Source organism: Protopterus annectens, chromosome 3.part1 (genome assembly GCF_019279795.1).
Source record: "Protopterus annectens isolate FY-2018-M chromosome 3.part1, PAN1.0, whole genome shotgun sequence".
In the NCBI taxonomy this organism is placed as follows: Eukaryota; Metazoa; Chordata; order Ceratodontiformes; family Protopteridae; genus Protopterus; species Protopterus annectens.
This window is the reverse complement of record NC_056732.1, coordinates 364,910,623-364,933,905: the sequence shown is the minus strand read 5'-3', so window position 1 is coordinate 364,933,905 and position 23,283 is coordinate 364,910,623. Positions and strand designations below refer to the sequence as shown.

Genomic DNA, 23,283 nt, shown 5'->3' with positions numbered 1-23,283 from the left:
GTTTTCCAGGACAAATATTGCAAATCTGATGAGGCAGCTGGCTCAAAGGGAGGCAAGGTCAGTTTTTCCAGAAGGAAATTGAGATCCCAAGTAGGTATTGGTTGCTTCCTTGAGGGTCTTAGATTCTTAGCCCCTCTGAGGAACTGTCTTAAGAGAGGGTGAGAGAATAAGGGTGGATTCAGTGTTGTATTCTGCAGAAATGGCCGAGGCATGGATTTTGATGGACGAGAATGAAAGTCCACTGCTTAGCAGCTCAGCTAGATACTGTAGTATTTGAGGTAAATTCAGTTTTCCGGGATCCTGGCCCTTTTTCTCATTCCAGACACAAAACCGTTTCCATTTTGCGGAGTAAGCTTTTCTAGTTGATGGCCTTCTGGCCTCCAAAATGACATCCTGCACCTCCTTGGAGAGTAGGGTCTGCTGTGATGCTAAGGAATCTTCCATGCGGCTAGATTGAGTGTTCTTAGCTGGCTGTGAAGAGTTTTGAAGCTGTGCTGAGTCAGAAGAAGAGGCATTAGAGGCAGGGTGCAAGGTGGGGAATACGTCAGGCTCCTCAGGAGTGGGTACCAGTGTTGTCTTGGCCAGTCTGGAGCAATGAGAATCATCTTTGGTCTGTCTGCTCTGGTTTTCAGTAGAACTTTGGGCAGCAGAGGAAGAGGTGGGAAGGCATAAACTGTCATTGATGTCCAGCTGAAAGAGAGAGCGTCCACTCTCCAGGCCTTTGGATGAAAAATCCTTGAGCAGAATTTTGTCAATTGGTGATTTTTGTGGGAGGCAAAGAGATCTATGTCTGGCCTTCCCCATGCTTGGATTATTTCTGTAAAAACTTTTGGATGCAACTTCCATTCGTGTGGATCCGTCATATTTCTGCTTAGGTTGTCTGCCAGCGTGTTTTCCTTGCCTGGCAGGTACTGTGCTTGTAGCTCGATTTGCAAGTCCATGGCCCTGTTCCAAAGTGACATGGCCAGTCTGCATAGAGGGTATGAATGCGTTCCTCCCTGCTTGTTTATGTACCACATAACTGTAACTGTGGTGTTGCCCGTTCCTATCAATAGTTGACCTGGTTGCAGAAGGTCTTTGAAAGCTAAAATAGCATTTATTACTGCTAGCATTTCCTTTTGATTGATGTAAAGGTGCTTTTCTTTTTGGGACCATTTGCCTGGAATGCACCAATCTGTCATGTGCACCCCCCAGGCGTAGTCCGAGGCGTCTGTTGTGATGACTTGATTTGCTTGAGGCTTGCTGAATGGAAGACCTGTGTTTGTTTGGCATGCTTGAGCCCACCACAGAAATTCATTTTGAAGACATGGAATTAGTGGTATTATTGTTTCTAAACTGTGGCTGTGTTGAGACCATATGTTTTTCAGGTACCACTGAAGTTTCCTCATATGCAGCTTTGCACATGGGATTAGTAAGATGCAAGATGCCATGAATCCCAGAGCCTGCAGGATTTTCCTTGCATTCAGCCTGGTGCAATTTGCTAGTGCTCTGAAGTATTGAGTTAGTTGCCCCTGCTTCTCTGGCGTGAGGTAGGCCATCTGGGTGTTTGTGTCCAAGTTGGCACCCAGGAAAATAATCTTCCGAGAGGGTATTAGCCTTGATTTCTTTTTGTTGACTGTGTATCCCAGAGAGTTCAACAACATTATTACATAAGCCAGATGTTTCAGGAGAATGTGCTTGCTGTCCGCTTGGATCAGGCAGTTGTCCAAATAAGGGTATATTTGTATCCCTTGAAGTCTGCAGTAGGCAATCACTGATGCCAGGCATTTCGTGAATACTCTGGGCGCAGTAGATAAGCCAACGGGCAATGCAGAGAATTGATAATGGGTTGAACCTGCAAGAAATCTGAGGTATCTTCTGCAATTTTGTCTGATTGGGACATGCAGGTATGCCTCCTTGAGGTCCAATGTTACCAGCCAAGACTCCTTTCCCAGCATGGGAAGAAGCTGCTGTAGAGTGAGCATCTTGAATTTTGGTACGAGTAAAAATGTGTTTAGGATGGATAGGTCCAAAATAGGTCTCCAATCTTTTCCCTTCCTTGGTACCAGGAATAGTCTGGAATAAAAACCTTGACCTTGTTCGTGCGTAGGTACCTCTTGAATTGCTTTCATGTCTATGAGATCTGTAATTTGCTTTTGTGCCTCTGCCCTTTGATTGTGTGGCAGGTTCGGCATGCCCCTTATTTATGGAAGGGTTTGAAAATGGAATCTGTAACCTCTGTTTATAATGTCCAGGATCCATTTGTCTTTTGTGATAATATGCCAATTTTTTGAAAATAATGCCAGTTTTCCTCCTAAGGGGGCTGCCATTTGAGTCTTGCTTGGCATGCAAAGGGGAAAGTCATTGGGTTTGCTTTCTGAATGGTTGCAAGTTATCCTCACCACCTCTTTGTGCAGGAGGTTGCCACTGTCTGCCTCTAAACGATCCTTGGGATTGTCCTCTGCCCCTCGGGCGCCTGTATCTACCCCTTTGGGGTCTCTCCGTGGCTGGAAAGGACCAATTTTTGGAAGGCCAATTTCTACTGAAACGTGGGGGTTGTACCTGTAGAAAATCCTTCACAGTTTGCATTGATTTAGCTTTTTCCTCCATTTTCCTTAATACCTCCTCAGCTTTAGCACCAAATAATACATCCTTTTGTAGAGGGGCATCTAGTACTTTAGCTTTGACTTGATCAGGCAAGGTTTGTTCCTTGAGCCAGGCATGTCTACGTATGACTGATCCTGTAACAGCAGCTCTACATGAGGCCTCTAGAGCATCAAAACCACATTGTAAGGTATGCTTACCCACTTGTTCTGCACTATGCATCAAATCCTGTAACTCCTTCAAGTCTGGTTGTTCAGGTTGTGACATTTTACTTTTCAATTGTGATAACAAAAACTGTTGGTATTTTAGCATATGGAACTGACAGTTTAAGGCCCTCATGGTTAAGGTAGCCGAGGTATATACCTTTTTTACCCACCTTTCTAAGGATCTGGAATCTCTCTCGGAAGGTAATGGATTTTTTTAGCAGTGGAGGCCTTAATTCCCTTGGGACCCTGTGAGATGGTTTCTGGATCAGCAGCATGGCTTTTGTAAAGAAATTGGTGTGAGTCAGGAACCCTGTAGTACCGGTCAGGTTTGACTGGGACTGGAGGCAGAGAATCCGGGTTAAGGCAGGCCTCCAAGTAAACATCATCTAGGATGTCCAAGACAGGAGGTATAGCCAGAGGCCTGTGCTGAGGTAGCAAGAGAAATTCCCCAAGCCTTTTCTTGGAATCTGAATAATCTTGGCCTTCCCAGTGGAAGTGTTCCCTTAAGGTATGCAAAGTTTCCCCGAATGAGAAATCCTCTGGGGGGGATACAGAAGGAATGGACTCCTCTGCATCAGAGTCTTCAAAAGGTGAGTAGGGATGTTCCTGATCATCAGAGTGCTCTGAAATAATGAAGCCCTGATCAGAGGAGGGGGATTCTTCTTCCACTCTGGGCCTTTTGTCTGGTGGGGGTTGAGAACCCCTGATAAGAGTAATTAAATCCTCAGCCATTTTAAGCATCTGTTTTTTAGGCATGGGGCCTGGAGATGGGCCCTGTGTAGCTTGTCTCTCAGAGTGCATGGCTGTTTTAGACTTGGTGAAAGCCTTGATGGAAAAAGAAGAGGAAGGTCTGAAAACACCTTGAGTGGAGGTAGACCTGTCCACATTGTGAGGTTCAACGCCAAGAATGGCTTCGGTATCTGTAGTCGGGGTGTGGGCCGAGGAGCCTGCGACCTCGGGCACAGGAGACACCGCCAAAGAAGTGTCGTCTGTAGTCAGGGGCTGCGTAGGCGCCTCGCTGAGAACCGGACCACGTGTAGTCGGCTTTGGCGTGGTGTTGGTAGAGGCCGCAGACCTCGTGTGTCGGTCCTTATCTTTGCGTTTTTTAGACAAAACTGGAGTCGGAGTATCCGACGAAATAATATAGTTAAATGCTTTCCCAAAAATAATACTGGGCGAACTCCGCCCAACGCTTAATAATGCATTTATTGAATGTAGCACAAAAGCGACAGACCGAGACGTCGTGGTCTGGGCCTAAACAAGGTATACAGAGGGAATGGAAATCCTTATGCGGTATTTGCTTCCCACATGAAATACAATTGTTAACTTTGTCCGACATCTTTCTGAGGCAAGAAAAGTTTCCCCAACGGGGTACTTAGCTTTCAAGAAGACTTCGGTTTCAAATTTTTCATAATTTCAGGAGCTGGCCGACCGGCACTTGCGAACTGCTTCTGCTTCAGGCACCGCGCGGCAAGAAAGACTGAAGAAAACGGCGTTGGCTGGTTCCTTTATACCCCTGTCGCACTGACATCAGGGAAGAAGCGACGACAACCGACGCCGGACCAAGACTTTGGAATTCGGCCGACTGAATACCCGCCTGACGGCAGGAGAACCCATCTGTTAAGACTGCAACTGTATGCACGATGAACATCCACATCCACATTATGTTGTTTACAGAACATTCTAACGCATAACACATCACAACTACCATTCCTTTTTTAATTTAGCAAAGGCAATGCTCACTAGCAAACTTAATGTTTCCATTGGATAGGGTAGTTAAAGCGACATCTGCTTCTTATGCCAGTCTCCTAATTTGAAAGTCCAATATCCATCCAACCGATAGCCAAGGAAAGGGTCCAGAATGGTACTTCTAGGGCATATTCTCCTCATTCCCCACACAAAAAAAACACAGACTTCTGTTATGTCTGATTACTGGGCAAAAAGATCATTAATCATTGTAGGCTACCTAGAACAGAATCTGGAAAATTCTCAGGTACTTCTAAAGAAAAGTAATATAACAGAAGAATGGCCAAGTGATAATGTACGATACTTGAAACAGATACTAAAGTTTCCATTCTTGGTTCAGCTCTTACACAGTATGAGACTAAATGACAAGCTCTGCTGAATGGGTTTGATCTTCATATCTTCTGTTGGTACACTGTGGACAGAATTTGATCAGATTTGTCTATCTCATATCAGACCATCTTCAGAGCCATTATATCTGTGAATTGCTGCCTTTCATACTTTTCACAGAGCACTTTTCTTCGGTTTTCCTTTTAAATGGTATTTATTCAAATTATTTTTTCGCGGCATATGTGGGGAATACAGACAGTTATTAAGTGTGCTCACATAAGGTTAGTTTTTCAATGCAGTGGAAAATGGAAGGTCATGGAAATGCTATGCTGTATTGGTTTCTGCCACCTCAAATTACAAGATGCAGAACTACTGGCAGCATGGACAATGAAAAAACTGCCACAGACTGGCAACCTAAGACCATGATAAGACAGTTGGAACTCCTAACTCAATTTGCTCTGGGACCAACCATGGAGGAGGAAATTTTCATCAAGAAGTCAGTAAAACTCGGTAAGCTTAAGTGTTGGACTGGGAGGAGCATCCTTCCACTGCCTTCATGTGACAGCCTTAAGGAAATGAGCTCCAGAACTGGTTAGAACACTCTAAATTATGCCCAACTAATGATGTATGCAAGCTGCACATGAAAAGACTTGCATTTGCTTCTTGATTTACAAACAAGTCTCCTAATCAAAGCCAATATTCTACTGGCTCTCCTCTTAGCCCTGATGCACTGTTTGGCTGCCTGTAAATACTTTTTTACATTAGGCACAAATTCAATTCCTTCTCAGGAACCAGCAATAATACCCAGCTATACAATACTCTTAATACCCTGTGCCTTGAATTCATGAAGACACGGCTGCTCTACAAAATGAACTCTCAAAAATTTCCTGAACCAATGTCTTTGAAAACAAATCCCCCAAAGAAGTTGCACATTTAAAAACAGCAACCCTAGTGCAGGTCTAGAATATACCCTTCTCTATAACGTCCATATTATTTAGCAATTTCAGGATCCAACAGTTAACAAATATCCCTCTACAAATTATAAAATGCAGCACAGCAACACTGGAAAAATCTTCTCTCCTCAGAAAATAAAGAAAACTTCACACAGTTAAAAAATCTAGCCCAAAAAGCTACCTGCAGACACAAATTTATCCTCCTTCAAGCTATATAAAAAACTACAACATACCCACAAAAAATTCTGGAACCTGATAAATCACATCACTGGATGTTCTCATCAAAAAGACCCCTTAAACCCCAACACAGTACCCAACCACTCAGGATAACTATCCCCCCCAGGCTTCCTTAAAGAATTTTCTTTTCCCACCAACCAACCACACCCTCATACCCATTTCCTCTTCATCTCCCCCTTGTACACACCTCAAATCTACTTCAAAAGAATCTTGGCCAAAGAAATCACAAAATCTCCGCACAAACAGTATAGTACTTTCTCTTCATAACATGTTTTTGAGAGTACCATGACGGCCCAATACACCTTTGCCAAAAGACATACTCAACAATATGGAAAAGGCCTTCTTATAGGAGCAGTGTTAAATGACCTGATTAAAGCCTTCTATCTAGTTAACCATGAACTCCTTTTGAACTCCTTCATAACAGCAGGAATCAGCAGTGAGTTTTTTTACCTGGTTCACTAGTTTACCTTCTAAAAGGTTAAAGTTTAGATAGGTAAATTACCTCTTCCCAATGGTGTACCCCAAGGACCTGTTTTGTCCCATCTACTGTTTTTCCTTTTCATCAATTTGCCACAGGTATTCCACAAATTTCCCTACTTGTATATGCAAATAACATGGTTTCCTAAAGGGCTAATACTTACACTTCCATTAAACAAGATCTCAAAAATCATCTTAATCTATTTGCACAATGGCTTACCCAGCATAATCTATCACTAAAACTAAAGCCATGAGTGTTGGAATTAGACAAAGGCTTTACATCATGCCCAAACAATGGAAAACATTCTGAAAAATGTCTGAGCCTATTGAAACCACAGCAAATTTCAAGTACCTTAATCTCTGTCTGGATCAATAACTAACATTTTTACTCCACATTAACACAAAGTCAAAAATCAACTCTCTCTTGTTTTGGGCAAGGAAAATCTCTTCCTTACACCCAAAAATAAAATGGCTGCAGAGAAAGGAGTTTTACTAGCCTGGCTTGAATTGCGTCTCCCAATTATAGCTCAAGTCCCCAAAGACAAATATGCTGTCTTTACACATCACACCCAATAATATATGTAGATTTATCACCTTGCCCCTAAAATATCTACCCATGCCATAAAGATGTACAGTATTCCTTTCATCAGAGACTATTAAAAAGAATTACTCCAGTAAACAATTTATTTCCAAGACATATCACAAAAATAACAGTTGTTTATAACCTTCAATCTTAATCCACTATCTCATTAAACACACCAAGGAACAGACTTGGCTTCAAAGACCATTGCTTCTCAGTCATGATCCCACAGGAATGGGAAGCTCTGCCAACATGCCTAGCAGAAATCTCACCCTTCAAGAAACTGCATAAAACATTTCTATAAAAATATTAAAAAAATATTCATAACCAAATACATCTACAAACAAATCACCTGTAAATGCTTCCAATAGCAATGTATAACATGAGTACCATAACTATTCCTCAAACCATCCTTTATCTTCTTCTAAATAGCACTCCCATGAATAGCAAAATAACCATGCTTTCTAACTCCATCTCACACAGTTCCTCTCTCCACACCTGCCAACCTCCTCAGTCAATCATTTGCCTCTTCCCCCAATATTACTTCCCATTTCCTCCATTTCCACCCTTTTCCTTGTTGTTTCTGCATGCTTTGTAAATACTGTGTATACAGCATTTTATCTAAAGCAAACCTGTAATTGTCATTAACTTTACTGTACTCTCCTCTGTAACTTTCTTCCCAAGTTATTTGATATTCTTCTTATGGGCATTCATTTCGTTTTGTTTTACAGTCAGCTTTGCGCTTAGTAGATTGTATTCTTCTTCTTCCTGTACTTTCTGGGGTGAGCCTGAAAATGGCCCATATCCATCAGTGTTCTATTCTGGACAACAAAAAGAAGAAAAAGAAAAACCTAAAACAACCCTTTTAGCCCTGCCCACTTCCACCAGTATGGACTCTGAAGTACCCACTTCTGTTGAAAGAATCAGCAATCACTGCACATCAGTGCATAAACAGTCAGCTGCAATCACTCCCTTCCTGTTCAAAACACAGGAGAACAGTTTTTACAGCACATAAGGCTCACTGGTTCACACAGAAGTCCTTAGCAGGAGGATCACTGCTATGTTAAATGGTCTTCATCATAGTTCATTAATGCACTCTAAATGCAGATGCATACATGAACTGTAATGGTCAGTTTGATGGCAAAGTAAGGGCTGAAGAAGTTTCCTCTTCCTTTTAATAAATACACATTTCTTACCATAATTAGTATATATACTTTGCATAACCACCCACCAGTTCTGAGTCATACAAATATATAACCAAAGTCCAAAGAAAAAGCCAGTGATTACCTTCAATATTTTATTAAACACACATCCACCAACAGGGAATGCAAAAGATAAAAATCCCAACAAGTTTATCTGCCTTGAAATAAACACTGTAATCCAGGTAAAACAGACACCTTGCCACAATAAACGATAATCCTCTCTCTAGCGCCTCGGCTGAAATGCCTTTACAGAGTATACTTTTTGTTATCCTAACATGTCTTATATCCTTCATTCAATGAACACCTATTTAATTGGAACTAATTAGTCCTGTTTCCAATTACAGGAAGCGCTTCCAGTGGCATTCTCTATTTAACCCTACTGGTGCTAGGGTATTAAACTTTAAAATTATAGCTGACTCCATTCTCCATAATTTACCTTTAATATTCAAACCTTGGACTGAGTTAACCTGTCCTAGAACTGTTGCTTCCAAATTTCTTGTTTCACTATTATGTACTTCCTTAAAATGTAGAGCTACAGGACTTGCATTTTTCTAATATCCCTTAGATGTTCTCTTAGCCTGTCCCCAAAAGTTCTCTTACTTTCTCCTATTACTTTGCCGCACGGACACCTAAGTCCATACACTATTCCTTTACTATCAACAATATGGGTCTCGGACATTTGCTCGAATGAGCAAACGTTCGAAACCCAAACTGCCGGGCATACTTACACGAAAGTGCTTTTCACCGAAGAAGCCCTTTCGTGTAAGTATGCCCGTTTTTGAGGCTGTACAACAGTGCGGATAAGGGAAAATTCCCTTTTCCCCACTGTAGTGCAGTCTCGGAGGTAGAATATTAAAGTAGGGGGGTGTAGGGGGCACAGCTCCCCACATGGGGGGGTGCAGGGGGGATTCGCCCCCCTGCTAAAATGTTAATGCAGTGTTTTTTTTTGTAACACACTTTAACGAAAGCACTTTTTCGATAAAAGCGCTTTTGTTAAAGTGTGTTCGGTTGTTATGGATTCAGACATTTGCTCATTCGAGCAAACGTCCTAGATGCAAAAATATATAATCTTGGTAATAAACTTTTTACCACTGATTTTATCAAAATTTTGCACAACATGCTTACAACAGCAGCACCTTCCACAAGGGAAGGTGCCCTGTACAGATATCTCTGGAGTTATTTCCAATACAGGAGGCTGGAATCTCCCATGGACTATAAAGACTTTCAAACTTCTCACTAACCACGAGGAAGCTTATGCCATATGTTTAATCAATTAATGCGTGGTCTCCCTGTCGACAGACTAGTGTAGACTTTAAGCCTGCTACCAGCCCTAACTCTCTTTCTAGTGTCAATATATAGCAATTCCTGATACTTTCTACACATTGTCCCTGAATTATGGCTGCACTGTTGTTTTGTTTTCATATGCATTTGAATCAGATGATTATTTTAAACTAATCAGTTACATGCTATCCTATTCAGCCTATAGAGAACGTACTGCTAGATATTTGATATAAGAAAATACAAGCTCTCTTATGATATTGTTAGCTTCAAATGAATCAGTGAATGCTCTACTTTCTAACTGTTATAACTATTGTCCTAATATCATATTTTATTAGCTTCTTGCTACTTACCACCACTGTTGTCTCTCTCTTACAAGTACCCTGCTCTTCACACTGTGCTGTTCCAGACCACATTTTTCTGAGAACCTACCTAACTGGTGACAAAGGAACCGTCCAACAAATAGCTGTGGCTTTCTCTCTCAGCCTCTACTCCCAGCTCCCACCTTCAAGGATATAAGAAAGTATGTTATCTATGTCCTACCTGTAAAACTTACTACCATCCACTGTTGCTTCAGGGGTTCAAAAGCTCGCCCTGAGCCAGGTCAGCCAGCAGCCCCCCCATATTAGCTACTTTGTACACTAAACACCTTTACCACCTCTTACTACCTCTTTTACTAGCTTTTCTCCCTCCCTTAACTAGAACTAAATCCTACCCCGTTACTGTAATTGCTTGTAACTCTAGCTTTGCCCAGTAGGGGGCACTCCTGTCCCTTCTATTAATTCTCCTGCTCACCCCCTTTCTTATTCTGTTTGCTTTACACTATACTGATCTGACCTAGAACTACTCTGTTACTTCACACTGTACCCTCTCTTCTAACTTGCTACACTTCCCTGTTTTCTTATACACTCTATACTTATCCCTGCTCATTCCCACTTCAGGCTTATTTCACTTACCTTCAGTATTCAGCTCTGTTTCTCCTCCAGCTGCTCCTTTGCCTGTTTCTACTCGCTCCGTTCACCCTGCGGGCTCACTCCGCTCCCCTACCCTAACCCCAATTCCCACCCACCCCCAGAGGTCCTAGTCATATACTTCACTAACCACTCCCCCTTTCCTTCTTATCCTATCACTCACCTCTCCATCTCCAGGCCACTCCCTTATCTCACTCTACTAAATTAGAACTACTCAATTTCCTTTTATACCACCCCCAACCCTTACTATCCATCCACTACACTACTTTCCTTCCCAACTCTACCTCATTTTCTATCTCCTCTAATCTCTTCCCTCATTATTTTGTACCCTGCTCTATCCCTTCCATAACTCCCTTCTTCTTTCTACAACACCTATTTATACTGTCTTTTCCCTACTTATAATTACTTTTTACCATGGCCCCATCAAATAAACATATACTCTTAAACATACTACTCTTAACCACCACATTGGCCTGTCTTACCATACCTTACTTACTCACCTGCTTTGAATATATTTCTCTCACTGAACAAAACCATTACATCCGTCAAACACAAACACCCTCTTTCATCTTCTCCCTTATTCACAGCAACATAACCTGCAAGTCCAACTATATGCTACCAGAATTTCACAGAGCAACCCACATTACCTATTTCTCTTCCAAAAAGACTCTTAATAACCACTATAAACTCCTTAAAGCTCTATAACACCCCCAGCAACACCCCCTCCTAGAAGGTGATATTCATCCAAACCCTGGCCCCAATAATAACTATACCAATAACCCAATTAATTTAACATTACCTACAGTCTTCAACACTATCAAAACCATGCAACTCCCTCTTCATAGGTCACCTTAACATTAGAAGTGTTAACAATAAAATTTCCCATCTACATGCTCTCCTTAATGTACACTCATTTGACATACTATGCCTTACGGAAACTTGGCTTAAATCATCTACTCCAGACCAGGAAATTACCCCTCCGGGCTATAGCATCCTTAGAAAAGACCATAAAACCAAAAAAGGTGGAGGTATAGCCATTCTCTATAAATCTAACCTCCAAATTTCCTACATTAATGTGCTTCCATCATTTGCCACCAATTCTGAAATCCTAACTGCCAAACTCCAAATCAATAATTCCTAATCCTTCTATCTACTCTATATGTATCTACCCCGAGGTAATAATACCAGTACTCTCAAGAATCTACTCAATCACCTCTCTACCCAACTACCCCAGGAGACCATTGTACTTGGTGACTAACATAGACTGGTCCACTTGCAGTTCTATGAATCCTACCAATCACAGAAACCTCTTTGGTTTCAAACAATTAATAACTCCTCCTACAATAATCCACAAACCTAGCAATAAGGAAACTACTCTGGATTGGATCCTTATTAATAGCCACCCTGAAACTTATACTCCAGGAACCCTTCCAGATGACATTAGTGACCACATGTTTACCTACATTATTAGACAAAAAGTCCATCTTCAACCACTCATAACATCAAAACCTCCCACTCAAAAAAATTCTTTAATCCAGACAGCTTCCTGAGTTGCAAGCATGTGACTGGTCACCACTAACCCATCTTGAACTTGATGAATCCGTTACTTACTTTAATACTAACTTTCTTCAAATCCTTGGCTGCCATGCACCTTTTCACACTACTAGAATAAAAACAAAACCTGCCCCATGGCTCACAAAACAAACCAGGCAGAAGATATTCCTTAGAAATAAAATCTGGGCAAAATGGAGAGCTACCAAATGCCCAACAAACCACCTTCACTATAAACAGCTAAGAAATGCCACCAAGAAGGATATTCTTAGAGATAAAATAAGATTTCTACTTTCAACTACAACAAACCAGCCAACAAACTCCTCAAAAGTTTTAGTCTGGAATAAACAAACTTCTTCAGCCAGGCAACACCACTACTCCAGACCCAACTGGTTCCAACCATAACAACTCCACCCAGATCCCCGATGCCTTTAATAACTACTTTACTGAAGCCATTCTAACCTTGGCTAATTCTTTACCTCCTTTCACCACTTCCCAAACTAATACCTGCAATAGTTCACTACCTACCTTTCAGATACAACCTGTATCTACATCCCTCATCTGTAAGCTACTTCAAAAACTGAAACCTTGCACCCCTTCTGCTGACTGTCTCCCATCTGAATTCCTACAAATAGCTGCAAAAGCCATAGCATATCCCATCTCCATCATTATCAACAGAACTATCTCAGAAGGCAAAATTCCTGCTCTATGGAAGATATCCCATATTATCCTGCTACACAAAGGTGGTCCTTCTACTGAGCTTTCAAACTATCGCCCTATTGCCTTACTCTCCCCTTTAGCTAAGATCATGGAAAAGTGTGTTCACAAACAATTACTTAACCACTTACTACAAAATAACCTACTTGAAAACTGTCAACATGGCTTTAGACCATTCCATAGCACATCGACTGCCCTCTTATCCTTTACAGACACCATAAATAAAAATCGTAACAATAACTAATTTTCCTCTGCTCTATTTATTGACCCGTCGAAAGCCTTCGATATGGTTAACCATAACTTACTGCTAGACAAACTAAATACCCATTCTCTCAACCCTCAAGATATACAATGGTTTACGTCATATCTGGAAAATAGACAGCAAGCAGTACTTTGGCAGAACAATTTGTCTTCGCTACTACCAGTCAATATTGGAGTACCCCAGGGCTCTATCCTAGGTCCCATTCTCTTTTCTTTATTTATTAACAATCTACACAACAACATACCTCAAGCCACATGTATTCAATATGCCGACGACTCCACCTTAATCTGTACTGCCAAGAATATAGCCACTCTCTACTCCCTTACCCAAACTGTTTTTCAAAATGTTGAAAACTGGTTTATGCAACACCGCCTCCTCCTAAATCCTAAAAAAAAACTAAATTACTGCTTTTCACCCCTACTCACAAATCACCTACTCCATTCTTCTCTATAACCTCTAACAATGGTACCAAGAGATACCACAACCCGCCTACTAGGTGTAACAATTGTCTCCGCTATGATGAACACATCAACTCCACTATAAAGTCGGTTAACAAAAAACTTGGTACCCTCTATAGAATCAAAGCCTTCCTTACCCCTTCTGCAAAGAAAACTATTGCCCAAATCCACTTCATTTCTACCCTTTTCTATGCCTGTGTTATATATACTAACCTTTTTAAAAATAACCTCTCAAAACTCTCCACCTGTTATAATATAGCTAGATACATCACAAGCTCCCCCTTTAAAACTCACCACTGCCTTAACCTCAAACAACTAGGATGGCTAGAACTGAAAAACCATATACTCTTGTCAACAATTACTTATTACTCAAAAGATCCTACACTACCCTAACAACACACCTATCCTCACTAATCTAATTACACCCTATACAAATCTATCCACACTCCGCTCTGCTAATAAGCTTCTAGTTTCCTCAAATAAAGCTAATAACAAAGCTGGGGATTCACTCTTTGCAAACACTGCAGGAAAAATCTGGAACCAGCTTCCCTCAGAATTATCTACCCTTCCTTCTACTTCTCTTTTTAAAAAATATCTTAAAAGAATATCTAAAAATTCATTGGCTTTGTCCATGCACTAATCCAGACTGAGATTTGTCTCAACACTTTTACCTACCCCTTTCCCTACTCCTTTAACCTAAGTCTCCAAAACAAGTTACTTCTCTTTCTTTGAATGATGGGAATAATACTTGTGTTCTCTTCCCTACCTGAGACTTGCTCATATCTTCTACTGTGTGTTGTATCATTAGTTAGTAGAATTTCTACTAAACCTGCTATAATTCAAAATGTATTATTATTACTCCTTTTAGACTAATTCTACTCTGTACTGTAGTCATGTATGTTTCTATAAATTAACTGTTGTAGTTCAAAAATGTATCATTATTACTCCTTTTAAGACTAATATTAGACTGTAATGTAATCCTTTATATTTCTATACATTGTTAACTTTGTCATTGTTCATGCTTGGAGCTTTTCTCCCCAGGCCTCTACTGAAAATGGACATATATCCAGCTAGACTAGCCCGGTTAAAAAATGTAAAATAAATAAAATAAATAAAATAATAAACTTCTTCCTCTAGTACACGAAAACATAGAAAACCCACTTTCTTTTATATTAAGATATTTACTTTTTTCTAAAAGGTTCCAATGATATTTCACTAACTGGCTAACTTGTTCAGAAAAGACCATATATTTAATTACAAAGATAAACATTTGCCTTTCAAGACTTTTATCAAATATATATGAATTTGTACATACCTTTTTGCCCCTTATTACTTTTTTCTTTACTTTCGTCCACTAACTTTACATCATGACCCCTATCAACAAACATTTTAGCTGCTTTATTTCCTTATCACTCTCTTGTTTCTCACTACACAGCCTCTGAATTCTCAAAAATTCCCCATAGGGAATGGATTTGATTGTGTGTGTGTGTGTGGGGGGGGGGGGGGGGGTTGACAAATATCACCATACAAAATATGATTATTTTCATCAAATTTCCGATATATACTTGTTTGAATCTTATTATTCTTTACACCCTTTTAATACTATATCCAAAAAATGGACTTTTATTCCCCTCTGAATTCCATCAAACCTGATGTTATAACAATTATTCTGTATTTCTTGTAGAAAAATATCTACTTCATCCCACCCCCCTTCACATATGAAAATCAGGTCATCAATAAACTTATGATATTGTCGAACATATTTTCTATAAACATTTTGTTTACATAAATACGTTTATTCTCAAACATGCCCATACAAAGATTGGCATACATGGGGGTAAAATCAGCCCCCATAGCAGTTCCCTTCAGTTGTTGATATAGAGCTCCATTAAATTCGAAAATATTATAGCTTAAGAAAAAATTCTGAAACATAATGTGTCTTGGGGGTGTCTTTTAAAAAGTAAAACAGAGCTTCCATGCCATGTGCATGTTCTATACTAGTATATAAACTGACCACATCCATGACAAGGAAGAACATATTCTGCTTCCACTCTATCCCCTTAATTCTATCCAAAAAAATCAAATAAATCTCTTATGTATGAAGATAGTTTTTCTACCTGTCCTAAGATAAGTGTGTAAAAATAAAGACAAATTATCTGTGAAATATCCACAGGCTGAAACTATAGGCCATCCTGGTGTGTCCACCATATCCTTATGAATTTTGAGGACGTAAAAGAAATAAGCCATAGAGTTCCCCTTTACTGCAAACCTTTTATAGACATCCTCATGGGAAAAATAGTTTAATCTAGGTCCTTTCATTAATAGTTCTTTATGAATGGCTATTGCTTCTAAATAAATACCCATCCCTACCAATGTATAAGCTTCCCTATTTTCTAAATGATTAGAACACATTTTTAAATATTGCATATAATTTAATACTACTAATTTGCCTCCCTTGTCATATGGTTTGAAAACAAGCTTTCTGTCCTGACTCAATTTTTGCAAACAGCATCATTCTGCTTTAGTTAGATTGTATCTAAAATCCCACTTCAACTTATTCATTTTTTTCACACTCCTTTTCCATTGCAAATTGTAATGCATGAGAAAACTGTTGAATACTATCATCCTTACAAACAGGCATAAAATCACTTTTAGATGTTACACTTTCTGTGTATAGTTTACAGTATGCATCCATTTCAAAGTCAGAGGTACATGAGTGGAAACTATCTTCACTGTCAGTAGATTCATTTTCAATATTAATATCACTGCTAGAATTATCATTTTTAACAAAAAACACTTTTAAATTTAATTTTCTAACAATTTTAAATATGTCACATTTTAACTCATATGTTCTTGGAAAAACAGTAGGTATATATTTCAATCCCTTATCGAGTACTGCTAAATCAGTTGCCGTTAAAACACAGACAAATTTATTACATAGTCCCCTTTATAGTTTGTATTATTGCTAGTACCACTTGCCTCTTAACTGTCTGAGAGTTGTGGTAGGATTCCCCACTATAGTCATGTCCGTAGTTGTTCCTGGATCTCTTCCCCTCGTTTTTTCTCCCTGGCTCTCAAAAAGTTTCTCTTAAGTAATCCGAATTTCTCAGTTCTGGTAGCCCAGGAAAGTGGTTTTCCTCCTCACTGTCCCCTGTAACAAATGAGGAATCACTCCCCGCCGTGAAGACAGCCATTGGTGCTCTTTCTTTCTTCTTCCTGCTGGAACCTCACGCGCTAATGTTGCTTATGTTGACTGGCTGAGATTACGAATGCCAGATGACGTTCGTAATCTCTAATGTCTCTGTGTAGTTTATTCTTTTTCCTCTCAATAAGTTATTTTTCGTACAGCTTTTCAATGATTGAAGTCAATAAGTTATCCAACACAACGTTACTAGACTTTGCCGCTATTTTCTGGCAGATATCTTCAGTTTCCGTGATCAGCCTTCGCCTCTTCGTGTCATCTCTCTCCTTCAGAATATTATCCCAATCCATACTGCATTTCTGGGCAGCCGCTACCCACCGGGCATAAAAGTCTCTATCTTCCTCATCTTGTAAATTGAAGGGGAATCTGGACTTTTTACAGTACGAAGACTTTGAGGTGAAATCTGTAGTTCAATATACCGCTGTAAACTAAGAATTAAAGAAGACTGATGTATCCTTATGTAACAGCTTTCCCACCTTAACAAAAAGTTGCATTAATTCCAGTGAACCCATTACTTCTCTACTTTTCCCCACAGTGGCAAAAGGATTTTTAATAGGTTGATTCCTACTTTCACCCCATGCATTAAGGAAAGGCAATGGCACCTCACTCTGTTCCTGTGCATGAATTACATTAGTCTCCTGAATTTGTTTTTCACCCAATGATGTTCCTTCCATAGTAGAGACTAAAAGATTTCTTTGGACTGTGGTTATATATTAGTATATATACTTACTCACTAAAACAATTGTGTGTGGGTAGAACATGACTAGGAATCAATAACTCTACTCTAAATTTCCAAATGAATACCTCAAACTTAACTCCAGAGATTCAAAGAAAATGTAGAACTATGCTGGTGGATTTACTCATATACACCTCTTCCTCTAAAGGTTCACTTGCACACAGCGTTTATGTCCCCCCAAAGCCTTACAGTTTTCTAAACTATTATTTCATATAAATTGTATCTACCTACTGCATATTCAGCAACAATACTAATTCTATTATGATATACGTGTAGCCTCTGTGCATATCTGAATTACATAAAGAATTTTTGTAAGAGAAATATTTGTCTTGCTCTGTGTGGAGTTTGAACACTGTACACTACAGTCAGTTTTTTCTTTTCACCTCTCCTTGCCAATGTCTGCATACCATACATGCTAGGTAAGTAATGCCTCTACTTCTGAAAAGTCTACGGAATTAGTCTTGAGAGCATATGTGGACAAATCCATGGTGTATACAAAAATCACTTACATTCAAGAGCCATCCCTCCTGTCCTCCTATTACTCAACTTTGTTATTCAAGTAACAGCTTGAACAATTTACTGCCAAAAATGCCTCCAGTGCAAAACTACAGCATATCAAAATTTGTCCTTTGTGAGGGATATCAGAGATGCAGTTTCCTAAGAAAGATACTATAATGATTCGCTCTACATGTAGCAGGTTAATGTCATGAAGAGCAGCAGTTTCTGTTCAGCTGTCTGAATGCACTCCATGAAAATCATGCCTACCAACTCCTCCTCCGTAGTACTGGAGATAGTTATGAATCTGACCAACAGCTACATACTATTAACTGGTTTAGGAGTAAAGAAATGCATGTCATTATTTCCGTGCATGCATCTCAGTCAGTCTAACACTGCACCTGACAGCAACAAACTCCACTACTTTTGCAAATATAGTACACTTACCTTTGCTCAAAAAAGTGGTAATGAATTCCTCACAAACAAGTTTGTGGAGAGGTACATCTTTCACCAGGTGATAGCTTCCCAAGTCCTTAATGATACTGTCAATTTTCTGAGGAAGTGCACTGCACTCTGGTATTAAAACAGATACCTAAAGTAAATAAAACATTACAGCTTTAAGTAATTACAATTCTCTACATAACACTTAATTAAAAATGTAAAACCACAAACACACATATGAAAAAGTACACTTGTGTAAAATCTTACCATAAAAGTAGATGTCCTTCTCTTCACTGTTGCAGTATTCTTTACTATAGGGATCTTCCACCTAGGATAGCCCAACACTTGCCCAGTATATCAAAGCCTTATGATCTTGTATGCCCTGTATGCCACACACAATCCCCATACAGGACGTAGGGCATAAAGTTGATGTATGGACGCAATTACCCAGAACTGAATTACTCCAATAGAGAACAGCTCCACAGGACAAAAGGAGTCTATGCACATCCAGATGGAGAAAATGCAAATGGGGAGACCCTCAGCCAGAAGGGAATCCAAAAACAAAAAAACAGAACAAGAGGAGGTTAGAGGGAGTGGAATACCGCAACAGTGTTTACACAACTGTACTACCTCTTTCTATATCACTACTGCAGTATTCTTTACTATAGGGAAAGTAAAAAAGCTCAAGAAACAGAATGGGAGGTAGAAGGCTGAGAAGAGTACTCAACAAACCCATATAAAATGTCCCTAGAGACCATATCCAATTTATAATGCTTAGTAAAGGTATGCACTGAAAACCACGTAGCAACTTCAAGGATGGAAATGGTGTCCAACCCCCTGAATAAAGCACCAGAACAGGCATAAGCCCTAGTGAAGTGAGGTCTAACTGAAGTAGACAGAGATTTGCCATAAAAAGAATAACAAAAAGAAATGGTCATAGATATCCAAGCAGGAGATGGTTTGCTTAGAAATAGCCAAACCCAATGTCCTGAGATGAAAAGAAACAAAGATGGTCAGACTTATGAATGGCCTTAGTTTTATCCAAACAGTACCTGAGCTGTCTGTGAAAATCCATGGTATGCAAGACCCTCTCACTAGCAGATTGAGGGGAAAGGGAAAAAAGAAAGGAGATGCACTGACTGATTCAAGGACAACTCATTTATCACCTTGGGCATAAAAGAAGGATTAGCACTAAGGCACACCCTGTTCCTGTGAAACACCAAAACAGGAGCCTGAAGCTCAGAAAACCTCCGAGCGGAAGTAAGAGTCAGCAGCAAAACAGTTTTCCAGTTAAAATGTTGCAAAGAAGCAGAATCTGCAGGCTCATAAGAAGCATGAGTCAACTCTTCTACAACAAAATTAATATCCCAAGGAGGAGGAATAGCTTCTCCTTGGAGGCCCAAGATGAAGGACGCCATTAAAAAATTGTTTGATCTCAAAACAAGAAGTCAAAGGAGGATTCAAGGACAGCCAAGCAGAAATGGCTGACAAATGGGCCTTCACAAAAGAAAAGGCCAAGCTAGGCTGGAGCAAGTCAAGCAAACAGAAGAGGATCAATGGGACCCTCACTGAAAAAGGGTCCTGGTTACGAGCATAGCCAGCAGACAGAAATTCTTTTTCATTTGGACATACAAGATTTTTCTTGTTGTGGGTTTCCTTGCCTCCTGTAAAACTCTGAACATGTCCTCAGAAAAGAGGTGCCTAAAAGGGATCAAAATCCTATCTCCCACAGTTTCAGCTGAGGAATGGACAAGTGAGGCTGGATAAGAAACCCCTACTCCTATGTGAGGAGGTCCAAACAGTGAAGTAACTTGTAGTGATTGTTCTTGGCCAGATGCATTAAGAGGGGGAATCGGTGTTCTCTTGCTTTAATAATATTATTGACAAACTTGGTGATAGGCCCCTGGTAGTTTACCGGAAGAGGTAAAACCATTAAAAACATTTTTGAACAAGGGGATTATAGCTTCCATTTGTTTTCACAAAAAAAAAGCCAGCTACTGCCAAGTGTGGTTTTTGTACCTAATGTAAGTTTATACTTGTGGCGGATGCAGTTTTGGTTAATGGGAACAGTATTAAAGCTACATTTTTTGTAATTGCAACTCCTTGGAAGTTATTTATCTTGCTCTATGCCAGAAGTGTTGATGTTTTTTATGTAGTGAGAGCCCAGAGAAAATTTTGGATTGGTATTTGTTCACAAATCTCCAAGGGACAGTCCTTGGGAAGACCTTTTAGAGCAATGTGAATTGCTTTGGCAATTTAGGTTAAATGCCTATACTGCCTCAAGACATAAACACATTTCTATTGGTAGTGTTTTTAAGGTTAAAAATCATGCAAAGTTTAAATAGTATTTTATATGCTTTTGTGTTTGTATTTATAATTTAGATGGATTTTTGTGTGTATACTTTCTTACAATTTCACTCTCTATATATTCATTTTTGTATTTTTTCTGAGGGTGTTTTTTTAACTGGGGTGTGTGATCCTGGGATTAATGAGGAAGGATATTGAAGTCTTTTTGTATTTGTATTTTTATTTTTTACTCTGAAGAAGTCTGTTGTATTTCCAGACAAAAGTGTTTGATTTTCATTAAATAAACTTTTTTGGCTGTTCCTGTATTCATTTATTGTCTTTTTGGTTCGGTTTGAATTTTGTGCTTTATTTGTTACTTGTTCTTAGAGTTCTTTAATCAACTGTGTCACGTATGGACTTCTAGAGTACTCTTGAAAACACCATAAGCCATGATGCGGCCAGTAGCTGTCCCATCTCACATAGACAACAATAATGCAGATACCTCCAATAATAGAGATGAAAGGGTTCACTAAAAAAATTGGCTCCAAAACTGCAATCAATTACTGAGGTATTCAGCAATAATAGAAGAGGAGGAAGGCAATCATCACCTCAAAAAATAACTCAGGACTAATAAATCTCTGGTCATCTGTTGAATATGAACATAAAAGGGAAAGAAGGCTAAGTTGTCCAACCACAAACATACAAAGCAGCAAACACATCCACAGAGACAAGTCTGTTGATTGTAGGCAAGCACAAAACATGAAAAAAGTACACTGTCTTAACAAGAGTTACGGTCAATAAAGACAGCATTGTAAAACTGTCATGAACCAAGCTGCCATCAGATTCATGGTAAAAGGGGAAAGAATCGACTGAAGGGTTCTGCCACCACAGTAACTACTCCTTATACCATTGCTGGCAATGGCGGAGATGGAGCCATAGAAGCACTATTCAAGCTTTCACCTCTTTGGGACCGTAAACCAAACTCAAGTTTAATAAAAGAGGTGTTTCTCTTTAAGGCCCCTTGTCACTAAGTCTAGCAAAAGTTCCTGTGCAGAGCCTACCACAAAACATAAGCATATATACAGAAGGAGGGATAATCTCAAACACCATCCACAAAACATCAACCACATTTCTGGGACAGTAGGCATATAGGGGACACACATTTTAAAGGAAAACTCCACCTTTTCCTACAGTTTAACTCAACTCTTAAGATGCTTTTCTGCCTACAATATCAGAAATCTGTTTGTATTTAACAAAACTTTAATTTCCTTGCCTTGGAATCAAAGGAAGGGAAAGACCACCCACTTTAAAAAGCTTAACTTCTCACATAATTTGCAAAGGAATTTGTCTATGCCTGCATGGCATACCACCGACATAGAGAAATCTGTACTCAGGTACTGCTGACAATCTTATTTATATAGGTAATTAGTCCTGCTGATGTAAGGAGCTCAATAGTTGTTGTAAAAGACAGAGGTGTGAAACTGTTTTCCACTGTCACTATTGCAAAGAGGAAGAGAATTTACACTGATTTACAGGCGCTTCCAATGTAGCCATGCATTTCATACCAAAATAGAGCAATTACAGCAGTCAATGGTTCAAAGGGAGTTGTCGCACCTTTTTGACAAATTTACATAAGCAACATCACAGTATTGAAATGCTAAATGTTTGTTTACACTACTGTACACTTAGACTTAAATGTAGTATCAAAAATCTATGTGACACTTATACAAAAGTCCGAAAATATTTTTTCTTTCAAGTCTTGTAAAGCATTAACACATTTACCATTTTCATATCCTCCCACCACAACAGGGCAAAAACTGCCCAAATCAGGACTTCTCTGCAGGAAATGAGACATGAGACAGGTAGCAACCCTGTCAAGTAGGTGCACCACTACTGTTCATAAGAAGTTGCTTTCTTGCAACATCATTCCAGAGAAGAATGCATATCTGGTGCACAGATCCTTGGGAAGAGAGATTTTCCACTGACAGTCAGTCCCTACAGAAGTGGAGTGCAGCAGCATCTTCTAGTCAACAACTGGCAGCAATCATTATATACAGCTGAATTTACTGTAGCTTGTGTGTTATATGCACTTTCATTACAACATTAGGAAAGTGAAATCTAAAGTAATTTAACTAGGTGTCTATACAAATAAACTAATGAATGAAACTGTAAATCTTTCAACTGCCTGCACTGGAAGACAGAATTACTTTCAAATCATTTCCTTATCAGCATAGCCGGCCTTAGGCGTAGGCCAACTAGGTGACCACCTAGGGCGCTGCTCTAGCAGGGGTGCTTTTCCAGTATTTATTTGGTGTAGGTAGACCAGGATGGGGGCACTGGGTGATGTGGTGGGGGGGGTGCCGTAGATCCCTTTTGCCTAGAGCACCAGTTGATCTAAGGCCGCTCCTGCTTGTCTGTAGCTGTTACAGTATGCTCAACAAGGTATTAAGGTTAAAAATAATTCTGCTACAAATCTGTAACATAAATAAGGTATAAAATAAAGCTTGCTTAAATGTAGAAATAGAGTTTAGCAATACGTGATTAGCATCCCTACTAAATGACTGTGGCTTGAAAA

General features: G+C 39.6%; 1 protein-coding gene across 2 annotated transcripts in view; it reads right to left on the bottom strand.

Moving 5' to 3' along the window:
- The window catches only part of RPP40 (ribonuclease P/MRP subunit p40), a 431,856-nt gene that overhangs the window by 307,414 nt on the left and 101,159 nt on the right, over window positions 1-23,283 (bottom strand). For both annotated transcript variants that reach the window (XM_044066823.1, XM_044066824.1), the window contains one exon: window positions 18,429-18,573. In XM_044066823.1, the coding sequence (XP_043922758.1) occupies window positions 18,429-18,573 (145 nt within the window). The remainder of the gene's footprint in view (window positions 1-18,428; window positions 18,574-23,283) is intronic.